A 13,921-nucleotide genomic window follows, 5' to 3' on the forward strand; every position below is an offset into this window, starting at 1 on the left:
TATCAAAAGAAGTCTATGAATTTGTCCCTGAAATATCAAAATCCTGATCATTGATTTCTTTTCCTCAAATCTGAACCATGCCCAACAGCAATATGTTCAAAAGGAAAAAAATCCTAGGTACACTATGATGTGAGATAACTTACTAAGGGAAGGATATGAGAAAAATGACCTTAAAATAATTCAGTAATATTATTATTATTATATTATTCAGTGACATTAATAGTTCAGTGTGTGATACTTTAAGACCAGAACTAAAAAGAACTCATATCACTGGAACAGAGTTAACCTGCTCTATTTAACAAAAGCAAACTTATAATTATTTGCAGGAAAGGCTACCCATGATAATACTGACATTTATTAAGCATGTAACTTATTAATACTTAACTACCCCATGAAGTAAATTATCATTACTCTTTTATTTTACAGATGAGGAAACAGCCATTTAGAGATGTTAAAAAAAACTTGTCTGCAGTCACCCCAGCTCCTAGGATAAGAGTGGCAACACCAATCTATTATTAGCTGGTCACTACCAGTGTTGGCTAGATATTTACCATTGCTGTCTCAAGTGCTATGATTAGCCTCTGGGAAAACACAATGGTCAAGGTCCAACAGAGGAAGACAAGATATGTGAACTCTAAGTACAAACATTGTTTTACAGGAACCTGATAAGGGCATGAAGGAGGCACAAAAGAGATGGATGGTAGGAGGGCAGTGAATTGGTTAGCCTCTGCAAATAAACTAATTATACCAGTCAATGTTTCTTTAAATAAAGAATACCCAAAATATATCTTCCAGTCAATATACTTTCTTTTGAAAGTACTGATTTACTGTTTTTATTCATGAACATTCATTACTTTATGTTATGCTGATCTAATTTCCAAGTACATAAAACCCACACATGTTTACAGTACACATTTACATATACACACAACATATGCATACACAATTTAGGTTATAATATTACATTACTAGTTTTAATGTGGTTTGGGTAGGAAAGTGTACTTTGAACACAATGCTTTTGACCTGTCTGAACTGTCCCCATCAGTGATAAAAATTACAAGTAAGAATGAAAGGAATGTACTTTTCTCTGTGACTCTTCTAAAGTAGCAGAAGAGCGTTTTAAGCTTCTCTGGTTTCCTTGATGAACGTCCCTCAAACAACCTGAAAGAGACCAGAAATAAAAGAGCGTAAAGATGATTTTAAATGCCTTAATGATTCACAAAAAGCTAAAATCTATATTGCTACCAAAACAAAAGAAGTAATTATTCCAGAAGACAATTCTGGAATGACAGAAAACTGGGAAATTGTCTGGATTCAAACAGCATGTGGAGAGGACTGAAAGCAATGAGAACCGGGTTTTCTCAAAGTGTTCACATCAGATGGCACTCTAACAACCACGCTCCTCCAGTCTGTCTTCCTGTGGGGAGAAGGCACCATCTGGTCCCCTAAAGACAATCAGGCCAGTGAGCTAATGCTCATTTCCCCCATGGCAAACATTATTGGCCATAATATTACTAGGTCATTAAATGACTGAACAAAATGGTATCAGGAAAAAAATTCATAAGATTGCTTGGCGGTGGGGGGCAGCTATGACAACAACAAGCAGGTATGACAAGATACTGGCGGACTGACCAATCCTTGGTAATTAAACAAATATACTCTTTGTATGGTAACCGAAACACTGGCTACCCCATGTCATCCGGTTTCCAGCAACCTGGACTTGCACAAGTTAATTTAGTTTTCCTTGAAATGATGTGGCACTGTTATTGGTAACACATAATGCAATTTATCCTGAGGAAAGAAAAGCAAGGCTTTGGAAGTATATGACCTGAGTAAGTAGTTCACCAAAAGATTTCCAACACAAAAGCATGCTTTCAGGCACAATAGCTAGCTTCACAAAGGTATTTAAAAATCATAAAGAAATTCTGTGGCTATAAATGATGAAGTATTAGTCATATGCCTCTAGTCACATACTCTTGCTTTAAAACCAGAAACCCTTCAAGTAAAAGTTCACTTTAATAAGTGCCGAAATGGTAAAATTTTCCATGATTAGAAAAACAAGCTTATGTAACTATGCAGAGAGGGAAAAGTTTATTCTATGAGAAAATCCTATTGAGCAAATGAAATGAATTAGGAAAAGGGAAGGAAATGCAGATGTCAAATAATCCTGTTTTCAACGATCTGAAATTCTTTATTCAGGGTCAATTTCTGAGAAAACAATTTATATAAACCCTTATTTCCTGAAAAGAATGCTAAATATCAGAGAGCATTTTAACCAAATCTGAAATCTAATTAATGTTTAAAAATAGTTTGAGTGTCTATGTGATAATTTTTACTCTTCTAAAAGAATGTATTTTCTAAAATATTTATTAAAAATACTCTTAAAATCTAACTGCCTGATGGAAGAATCTATGAAAACACAGGTTTCAGTTTGGTTTCTTCTGCAATATGTCAGCCAGAATAGTTTGTTTAAATCAAAATGATAGTCAAAATGAAGGAGCCACTTGGCAGTTTAATTAAACATCCTGTATCAAATAAATATGATTTACTAAATGAATACCTTGGGATCCATTGCAAAATCCCTTTCCAAGGTTAATAGAGGAAAGCAGGATAAATATCAGTATAAAGGCAGCTTTCATCTTTTTTTTTTTAAAGAGATGAATTGATGTAGTATACAATTCAATTAAGAGGAAAAAGCTCCTCTTCCACAGAACTGTTGCATAGTGAGTGAAAATGACTACTGCCCTTAAGAAATAACTCCCCCCCATAAAATGCATCCTGAGCTTCAGTATGTGGTCAGCTGTTTATAAAATTACATAAAAGTTCACATATTTCAGAACCATGATGACAAATTATTAACTTTAAGAGACTCTTGGGACTACAGATTTATTACCCTAGCAATACGGACTGTCCTGGAAGGATTATATGGCTGTTATTATCACCCACTACAAATGAGCACTACTGTTTATTTTTCAGGTCCAAATCTTATAGGTACAAATCAAACAGAATCTCAATACATTCTTTTCCTTTATTGCTCTAATTTCAAATCACTGTGTAACCAAATAAGCTTTCCCATCTTTCTGATGGGGAAATGTGTGGGTTTGAGGTCTGGGACACGAGAAGGTAGAACAACAGGAAAGATGAGGCAAGTTTAAAATTCCTGCATCAATTCTCAGATTTTGATTTGTAGATTCGTGCATAGCCACCTAAATAAATGAGGAAGCAAGTGAAAATAACATAAAAACACAGGCACTCTACAGGACTGAAAGCTACCAAAGCAATGTACTATCTGAAGGACAGCACTGATAGGGGGAGGAAGAGACAAAAGTACTGAGGAAAGAGCCCAAGAAAGGAAGAGAGAAAGATGGGGCTAAGAGAAAGAGCAGAAACTGGGCTGGAGACAGAGGGAGGGTATGAGAAACAGAAACTCACAGAAAAACACACTCAGAGAGACAAATACAGAAAGCGACAGAGATTCAGAGAGACTGAGATCTTCTTGTAATAATCAAGCACCATCCAATTTTTTTTTAATTCCTCAATACCATTTTTTTTTTTAAGATTTTCAAATCCAAGGCGTTTTTGGTTTTTTGGCTCTGCCCCACGGCATGTAGGATCTCAGTTTCAGACCATGGCTTGAACCTGCGTCCCCCTGCAGCAGAAGCGGAGTTTTAACCACTGGACTGCCAGAGAAGTCCATGGATATATATATTTAAAGTCATACTTTGAGTCAGCAGGCATCCATGTGAAAATGCACATAAACTAGGCCGTACTATCCCCTCCTCATGTAGGGAAGACATTTTAGCATTTAACCGAATAGTAATTACAGATTATTAAAGGAAACAAACAGAAAAGGCCACTTAGGCCTTTTGTTCTAAACAAAACTTCTTATTTTCAGTAAGTCAATCAAGGGTCAGCTACGTATTAACTGTTTTTCTTTCCATACATATAAAGAAAAACACAGTTTAATAAAATCTTTCCCTGAATGGAGTACTGATAACATTACTGGAATTGGATTCTAGACACACACACACACACACACACACACACACACACTCCCATGTGATTTCAAGTTAAGGATTAATCCTATTAGTGTACAATAAATCAAACCCAAAGCACTATAACCTCCATTTTAAAGTGGAAGCAAATGATAATCCGGAACCCAGCCAGAAAGTCATTCTTGGCACTGCTGTGAAGCAGTGTGCCATATGGCCCCGGCAGCATTTTCAATCCAGGGAAGAGACAGATGTAAAAGCCTCCTGGGCTGACCACTGTTGCAACCTACAATTAATCTCTGACCATCAGTTTCTAAGCAATTTCAGAAGCATCAATGCTAATCACATTGGAAGCCTTTATAAGAATGTTTAGACCCTGAAAGGCAAGCAGGGGAAAAGGTCAGGGGTGTTTAACATAACTAAACAGGGCTGGAAAAACACAACAATAAATAAAAAAAGGGAAAACTTATTCAATTTATTGACGTCAGCCTTCTATCACATACCCTTACCATTTTTCTTATTCAATTAACTAGTCCTAACCTTTTAAGACAAAATACACGCACACACATACACAACTCCCAACTGGAAGAAACTATAATCATAAATAGCAACTATGCAAAAAAGAAACATGCGAACAACAAAATGCTCCATAATCTGCTTACCAAATGGCTCATCAAATTAGGTTCTTGATTGTTCATAAGCCACAAGAAAAAGGGGGAACTACTGGTTGTTTTTCATTTATGGAGCACACTCAGAGCATCTGCTCTTGGGAGTAAGTGAGACATAATGAAATAGCACTAAGTTTGAACAGAAGACAGTGTTCAAGTCCCACTTCTGCTACTTAAACTCTTATTTGATAAAAATGCAACTGGGATGCTGTAAGCTTATTTCCCTCATGGTCATTTTAGATTGGAAATAATTCTTACAGATCAAGGATTATTTCTAAGGATAGTTCTAATTTCTGACTAGCTATAAGGTAAAAAAACACCAACCATACCCTGAGTTTTGAACTCCAATTATACCAGTTAACTTGGTAAAGTAAACTACCCTCTCTAAGCCTCCAACTCCTCCTCTGAAAAGTAAGAAAACAATATTGAATTTATAGGGACTGATATGAAGACTGAAAAATAACAGTACAGTCACTGGTACATGGCAGGCACTTAAAAAATACTACCTATTAGATATTTTTATGCAAAAACTTCAGATAATGATGAGTAAGTAAAGGACAGAATAAGTCATTACATAATGCCCAGCTTAAAAAAAAATCAACACTTATTTACATAAAACACTTACACTGTTCTAATCCATATTCTCTTCATTAAGAAAAATGGCTCAGCCTCTTTTCCCATCAAGCCTAACATGCTGACACTCAGAGCCAACCAGCTCAGTCTTCAGGATACATGACCATGCACAGTGAAAAGAGATAACAGGATGTTGCCAAGACCAGCATTCTCCTGTCAAAAGTTTAGATGACAAACAAAGATGCTTTAAAAATAAAACATATATTAAAATTAATATAAATTCTGGTTATGGCAGCAGGAAATGAGAAGTCACAGAAGTCAAGGCTTCCCAAGACCTCTTGACTTATACCTGTCAGTCATCCCAAACCTACGTCCACTTCACTGCTGAGGAAAGAAGGCTGTCAGTGCTGCTGCCGTCAGAGGGCCCTGTGTACTTGTGTTTCTTCTACATGCCGAATGGTCAGCCGAGAGTGAAGGGGAGGTAATGATACTGTGTTTACAGGGCTGTAATTAGGAAGGAAGAAGTTACCCACACTAGCTGTTTTGGAAAGTCTCAAAATCTCTGTGGGATTCTACTCTCAAAATCAAATTACAAAAACTGTCTACTTTTTTCTTAACCATTTCTGATAATTGACTTGTTCTTCCTATTTAACTGATTTTTCTTCTGACTAAAAAAGTAATATATGATCATTACAAAAGCAATCTGAAAACATATAGATGTGTATGAAATGTGTTTATCTCACCACCCAATGGTAATCACTTTCTTGTCAGTCCATTTTCTATGCACATACAATTATTATGTATAGGGATAAACACAAAGTATATTAATAGATACAGATATTTTAACATAATTGAGATCACATTTTATATACAATTTTTTATTTCTTTTAAAAACCTACAATTACTGATTCTAATCACACATAACATCTGTTCCCTTTCTTGTGCTTTTCCTTGTTTTACTTAATGTGGAATGTATATTTATAGTTACCAACAGAGAACCTTAAGCTTTTCTGAGAAAAGAGCTACAAACATTTAATCAAGATATAGTACTGAAGTTATCTGTGACAAGTTTAAATACTGAATTCTTAATGAGTAAAATTTAATGTCTGGAATTTGCTTTAAAATATTCTAGGGAAAAACAAAGTGGGGTGAAAAAAAGGTGAAAAAAAAGAAAAACAGGTGAAAAACAGGTGAAAAAAAGAGAAAAACCAGATACTGTTAAGTACTGAAGTTGGGTTATCTTTAAACATACTCATAATACAGTTTAAAAATAACTTATCTAGAAAAGAGGCTTTCTGAACTGATTCACAATTCTTATCAAAAAATTTAAATCTGTTTAAATCAAAGAATCTTCTGAGAAAGTTTATAACTAAGACCTCAAAAGTTTCTTAGGAACCATCAAGATATATTACTAGCTAACTATTCATTCTACAGAAACAAACTCTAAGTGGTGACTGAAACACTAACTCTAAACCATCATTAGAGCTACTTCTTACCAAAACTCAGAATAACAACTCCAAAATCACTGGGATTGTCTTTGGAATTCCAGATTGAAATTTTATAATTTATAGCATCTCTGACAGATCCTAGAGCTGACCAAACATTTATTCCAAATAAACAGGCTACTTACTCCTTGGAGAACCCTTATTACTATAATACTCTTCATGGAAATAGATAATTATATTTCTGCAAAATTAAATTTCCACATCTTTACTTACATACAAAACTTGACCATTTCCTTTTCTATATTAAAAATGAAAATCTGTGAGAGATAAATAGCTCGTAACTAACAGTGAGTCTACTTGTAAAGAAACATTCTTTAATAATTTTTCAAACAGGCAGAAAAGTTGTAATCAATAAACAGGTTCTTTATACAACTGCAATTGCAGATATCAAGATTCTTTGTTTTCTCTTAATCCTATCCCAAATACTAAAGAAATCAAAGGTAAAAAACATTTAATTATATGTGGCTTAAAGATAAAACATCTCATAATTCCTAAGAATACAATGCAGTTTGAAAAGTAAAAGGCCACACACTGAGATCAAGCCGACGAAGTTATAGTCATAGCACACTGCCATTAACCAGTCACTTAATTTCTCAAATGTTTCATCTATAAAGTTTACCTTCATTTATTCAACAGGGATTTACTGAAGGACTACAATGCATAAGATTTTGTGAAAACAAGAAAGAACAGAGCAGATAAGCTCTCTGTCCCACTGAAAGGATTAAACAAGCAATTATAACAAAGTCAGGTAGGCAGTACAGTAGGAAAAGTAGACGACACTAAGGCACACACCTGATTGCACAAACCTAGGAAGCACCCTGGAGGCCTCTCTTCAGACACCCACCAATCTGATCCATCACAGTCACACTGACTTCTTTTTCACAAGTCTCCCTAGCTGCACCTCCACCACTACACTATTCCAGCTACCATCTTCTCTTTCCTGCAGCACGTAGTAGTCTCCTCAACTGGGTAAACTCATATCTGGCCCCTCTCCACTCAGTCCCCCTTTGTAGTCAAAACAAATGTTTCAAAATTTAAATCTAATCAAGTGCACCAGCCTCCCTCTCCCTCTATATCAAGTCCTTTAATGACTTCCTATTGCCTTAGGACGGCCTCCCCAGCACAGCCCACTGGCCTCAACTTGCTTCTGCAGCCTCTCCTGTCTCCAGGCTGCAGCCACCCAGGCGTTCTCAGCCCCCGGCAGGCTGTGTGCAGGCTGCCACAGTTCCTGAACAGGCTGAGTCCCTTTGCCCAGAATGCAATCAACTTTCTTCCTTGGTAAAAATACTCCTGCTCACCCTTTCATACTTAGTTCAAAAGATATTTCCTCAAGGAAGGTTTTCCTTATTGGATTATATCCTTCTCTAATACAGTGTCATAACGCTGTGCACCTATTCTTTATATCAGTGGTCCCCAGCATGGAAGGAGTAAGTGGAAGACAACTGGTTATGTCTGCACCAGGGACCAGTTTTGTGGAAGACAGCTTTTCCATGGACCTGGTCAGGGGCATGGTTTCGGGATGATTCTCATAAGGAGCATGCAACCTAAATCCCTCACACAGGAGGTTTTGCACTCCCATGAGAATCTAACAGCACCACAGATCTAACAGGAGGTAGAGTGCAGGCAGTAACGTGCGTGATGGGGACTGGCTGCAAATACAGATCAAGTGTCACTTGCTCACCTGCCTGTTGCTCACCTCCTTCTTTGCAGCCCAGTTTCTAACAGGCCACAGTGGAGTGGGGACTCCCGCTTTATGCAACATAAGTACATACAGGCTATTATAGCAAGCCAGAGCAGAAGCACATCTATCCTGGCAGGACAAGAGCTATCAGAAACAGGCATATGTCAGGTAAGGTTTAAAAGAGGAATAAAAGCCACGTGAAGGAAAGAAGGGCACAGAAATCAGAAACTGGCTTGTCCCTTTTCTCGTAACCTAAAGGTACTTAACACACTGTGGAGAACACTGTAATTGCTCACTGTATACATGAGCTAAACTAAATGACTAAATACTATTCTCTTAAAATTAACCAACACATCAATTTGGGAAATCAGGCTAAAAACATGCCCTTCACAAGTGGTATTTACATAACCAAAGATATGATATAAAATGAATACAATCTTACTGATATTTTAAAGAAACCCCCTTATTCAAATCGTTTATTATTTATTGTCTCACTTCTCCTTAGTACTGCTGTGAAAAAACTGTATGCAAAAACAAAGATTTTCATTGATATTTTAATGTTTGAAAGCATTACAAATATTGTCTAAGAATTATTACAGCATAATAAGTATTCCTGTATTCAAATCATGTTTTACTTTCATTTGCCAAACAAAGTAAAATACAATAAACACACCAAAGTGTGTTACTTTTAATAAAAATTTATATTAAGTACTAATAAATTTTAGAATTTTTCTCATCATAAGAGAGAGAAGCATCTGGGATAACTTTCTATGTCATTGCAAAGAATTGTGACTCCATTTCTCCGCTGGCTTGTGGAGTTGTCAGAAATGCTGTCTATATAAAGTAAGTGGCATTGTAAACAATGACACTCTATGGGAATTCCCTGGTGGGTTCAGTGGTTAGAACTTGGTGCTTTCACTGGGTTTGATCCCTGGTTGGGGAACTAAGATCCCACAAGCTGTGCAGCTTGGCCAGAAAAAAGAAAAAAAAGGAAAAAGAAGAAGAAACAGTGACACTCTAGTAACACTGAGCAACCTATAAACTAGATCTTAGTCTCCAAGTACCATTCTCCAATAAAAGAACCACCAGGATTCCTTGAGAAAATTGGCTGATTCTACAGTTGGGTAATATAAAACATAAGATGAGCCTGGCACCTCATGAGGCCAGAAAGTGAAAAAAAAAAAAAAAACTTAAAAAAAAAAAAAGGTTGGGGGCTTTTTAAAAGAACACAGATGCCAACTTGAAGGAGGTCTAATGGCCAAATGGAATAATATTAACTCACAGAATAAAATATGTGTAAGTCCATTTTGATACTAAAATTGGGTAAGAAGGGATAGCTCTTCTTTACAATAGAATTTCAATAAATGTAGAAGGAAAGAGAGAAATAAAAAAATCACAACAGGGAAACACTACAGTAATAACTGTTAGAGGCAAGATCCACCAATGGCTCCTGAAGATAGTGGTGAGAAATACAATGCAAACATTTGCATAGTGTCAACGAATCCCCCCCCCCCCAAGATATTTATTAATCCCAAAGGGAAGAGTCTGTAACTGTACAGTGCAAGAACCCAGCAGACACCACCTTAGTGAGGTCATTGATCACCAGCAGCAAGACATACCAACATCAAGAGCCCACTGATACGATGCACTGAAAAGGACACAACATCAGTTCTCTTGAATTTCTGTCAAAAATGCAATGACCTCACTCCACTTGTGAAAACAATGTCAGTCAAACCCAGATTGAAGAACATACTACAAAATAACTGATGAGTTGTCTTTGAAAGTGTCAACATCATGAAAGAAAAGGAAAAACAGAACAGGGTAGAGGAGACTTAGAAATCTACAGCACTTACCTGCAGGGAATCCCAGACTCCCCAGCAGCTGCCTAAAACACTGGGCAGTTTGGAACCCTGTGTATACATATTTTTTTCCTATACATATACACTGAGTGATAAAGTTTAATTTACAAATTAGGCACAGTAAGACATTAATGACAATAACTAATAATAAAGTAGAACAACTATAACAATATAGTAAGTTACGTGAATGTGGTCTCTTGCTTTCAAAATATTCTATTGTACATATTTAACACCTTTTCCATCTTAACTAAGCACTTATCAGGCAGAGTGGCAATAACTTGTGACTGTAACAGCAAAACTAGCATGAAATTCTTTTTACCTTCACGATTCCATGGAAGGAAGTACTTTACAACTTTTCTTTGTCATATTCAAATTGCCATCATCACTACTCATGTGCTTGGGAGACATTATTAATTAAAATAAGGGTTACTTTAACACAGGCAATGCAATACCTCAAGAGTTGATCTGATGACCAAGACAGGCTACTAAGTGACTAAGAGGTGGTATATCCTGGACAAAGGGATGATCCAAGTCCCAGATGGGAGGGAGTGGGATGGTACAAGATTCCATCATGCTACTCAGAATGATGTGCAATTTAAAACTTAACCAATTTTTTATTTCTGAAATTGTCCATTTAACATTTTCAGACTGCAGTTGACTACAGGTAACTAAAACTATAGAAAGCAAGCCACAGATAAGAGGGGACTTCTGTAAATGCCATGGGGGATAGTGAGAAGATTCTGGAACAGAAAAATAACAGCAGAAAAACAGCTGGAATTAAAATAAGGTCAGTTAACAGTGAAAGTGAAGTCACTCAGTCGTGTCTGACTCTTGGCGACCCCATGGACTGTACCCTACCAGGCTTCTCCGTCCATGGGATTTTCCAGGCACGAATACTGGAGTGGGTTACCATTTCCTTCTCCAGGAGATTTTTCTTCCCGATCCAGGGACTGAACCCGGGTCTCCCGCATTGTAGGCAGACGCTTTACCATCTGAGCCACCAGGGAAGTCCAAGTTAACAGTATTATACCAATATTAATTTCCTGGCTTTGATAATTTTCCTATGGTTACATTGTATGGTTATATAATTACATAATAACATTAAAATAAAGGGAAGTTAGGTGAGTTATATACGGGAATTCTCAGTACTATTTCTGCAACTTTTTTACATATCTAATAAATTAATTTGAAATAAAGTTTTTAATGAGACAACATCAAAAAGGTAAACTAAAAGAAGTTGCATTACCATGCCAGTGAACTTTGAACACAAATATAGAACAGCAAACAGAACTTTGTCCACTTTGAGCAAAGTCATGTAACTTTGCTTCATGACTGTATCTCCTTTGCTCCCTGTCCTTACTGCTCCACCCCTCAGGGGCAGGAGATGGGGATTACATGGAGGTAATGGAGGAGGATATTACACATAGTCAACTGGGAAAGAGGAGCATATATTCTAACAATTTTCTGAAGGCCTGCTCCTGACACTGGGGAAAAAATTCACATTCTACTCACAGATCTCATAAATATAACTCTCATGTGAAAAACAGATTGGAGGGGTGGGGGAGGGGAAGGGTGTAGGAAGAAAAAAATTATATTCATTTGCCAAGAAGATTTTACAATTTTTCTGTGTAAATTACAGAGAAAGTGATAATTTGGGGAAATGGCTAGAATCTGAAATTTTATCAATATCTTCACAATATACTACTTTAATAAAAATGTAAACATTATTTTGTCTTTCTTTTAAAAACATTACGTTAATTAATTAGTCATGTCTGTAAAAAGTGAAAGTCAATGTTAACTCACACTTTACAGAGTCTTCCCTGGTAGCTCAGACAGTAAAGAATCTGCCTGCAATACAGGAGACCTGGATCTGATCCCTGGGTTGGGAAGATCCCCTGGAGAAGGGAACAGCTACCCACTCCAGTATTTTGGCCTGGAGAATCCCATGGACAGAGGAGCCTGGCAGGCTACAGTCCATGGGGTCACAAACAGTCAGACACGGTTAAGCGACTTTTACTTCACTTCACTTTCACTTTAGAGAAAGGAAGACTCATGGTGCAGCCTTAAATGATTTCAGCATACAAGAAATATAATGCACAACAAACGTCCTGTGAATAAATAATCACATCAAACAGGCATAAAGAATCCAGGGCACTTACAGCGGAAGGACAACTTGACAGGGCAGAAAGAACAAGGGCCTTGGAGTAAGACAGACCTGAGTTCAAACCTTACCCCTGTCACTTACTGGCTCCTGGACCCTAAGCAAGTTTTGCAACCATGAACTTCAATCATCTTGCTTGCAAAATGCCAAAAGTATTACTTAACTCATTGTACTATAAAGATTAAACTATATAATTGTACATAAAATGTTTGGCAAGTTAATCAATGCCAACCTTTTGTATTTTACCGTTAAAAAAGTGTTCTCTGAAAACATACCGATTGAAGTTAATATCTGGATAACTAGAATACTCTGATTTCATCTTAGCATTGCGCCGTGGAAATGTGCAGAAGAAAGCATTAGCTAAAAGACTGGCAATCTGTTCCTGTGACATTGTGATGGAATGATTCATCTTCTGTTTCAGGAGCGGTATTGGCTGATAGAGGAAACAAAAAATACAGACAAGAAGAGCAATAATTAGTTTAGCAATTTCAAAAGCAGAGGCACCAAATTGCATTTGCTAAATTAAGGTAGGAATAATTTCAGGACACTCTTGAATCCCTAAATCAGCAATACTGCTGAAGTCAAGGGCAGTTCATTAAGGATGATTGGGAAAATGTACTTGTTTGACAAAGTGCAGATTTCTAATCAATAATAATGACAGTGAAGAGAACACAAACATTACTTGCATTAGTGACAAACAAGATTCCTTTAGCAAGTAAGAAATAAAAACACATTACCTTGTAATGAAAAATTAAAACAAAGGATGGAAGAGAAAACTGTAATGTTGAGGTTGGCTATTATTGCATATGCTAAATTTTGTTCTCATTTGAAGATTATTGGACAGACTAATTTTTCTATTTCAGTCTGAAATAAAATGATCTATGGAAAATAAATCAATAAATAAGTACTTTCCTTTTAATTCTGAATCACACGTCACATTGACAATTTAAAAGACCCAAATCTAATTTTATTAAAGCAACTAATGGAAAATGCATGTACAGACTTATTTACATGTAACTTGCAACAACATAGGCATTTCCTACATAACCAAGTTAAGGAAGATGCAGGACATTTTTCCCTCAAGTTTTTATGTCTGATATGTCTTCAAGTTGTACCAAACCCAAGTTAACTTACCTTTTATTTTTAGCATATTCTACATGAGTATTGTGTTCAGTGGGTTTTATTTTAAATGTTTAAACTGTATGGTTTTAAAGACATGCTGGGAAAGCCAAAGACCAACTGCCAATTTACCTATCAGTTGTTAAATTTCAAAATGCTCCAATGATATTTAGAGGTGCTTTTCCTTCTCCCTTCAATAAGACCCAGAAAAATCTTGTATATCTGCATTAATCTCAAAACAATAGGCAGACAGAATTGTCCTGATCATATCACAGCAATCAACATTAATATGTACATTATTATGAATGCTAATATGATAACTCATTAACAACATACACAATTTAACTTGCCAAAGATATATTT

At 36.3% G+C, this 13,921-nt stretch overlaps 1 protein-coding gene across 1 annotated transcript in view; it reads right to left on the reverse strand.

Moving 5' to 3' along the window:
* The window catches only part of PARG (poly(ADP-ribose) glycohydrolase), a 117,793-nt gene that overhangs the window by 52,505 nt on the left and 51,367 nt on the right, over positions 1-13,921 (reverse strand). The window contains exons 9-10 of the mRNA XM_061162015.1: positions 12,715-12,872; positions 1,082-1,161 (exon numbers count right to left, since the gene is read on the reverse strand). Of these exons, the coding sequence (XP_061017998.1) occupies positions 1,082-1,161; positions 12,715-12,872 (238 nt within the window). The remainder of the gene's footprint in view (positions 1-1,081; positions 1,162-12,714; positions 12,873-13,921) is intronic.

Source organism: Dama dama, chromosome 15 (genome assembly GCF_033118175.1).
Source record: "Dama dama isolate Ldn47 chromosome 15, ASM3311817v1, whole genome shotgun sequence".
NCBI classification, from domain to species: Eukaryota; Metazoa; Chordata; class Mammalia; order Artiodactyla; family Cervidae; genus Dama; species Dama dama.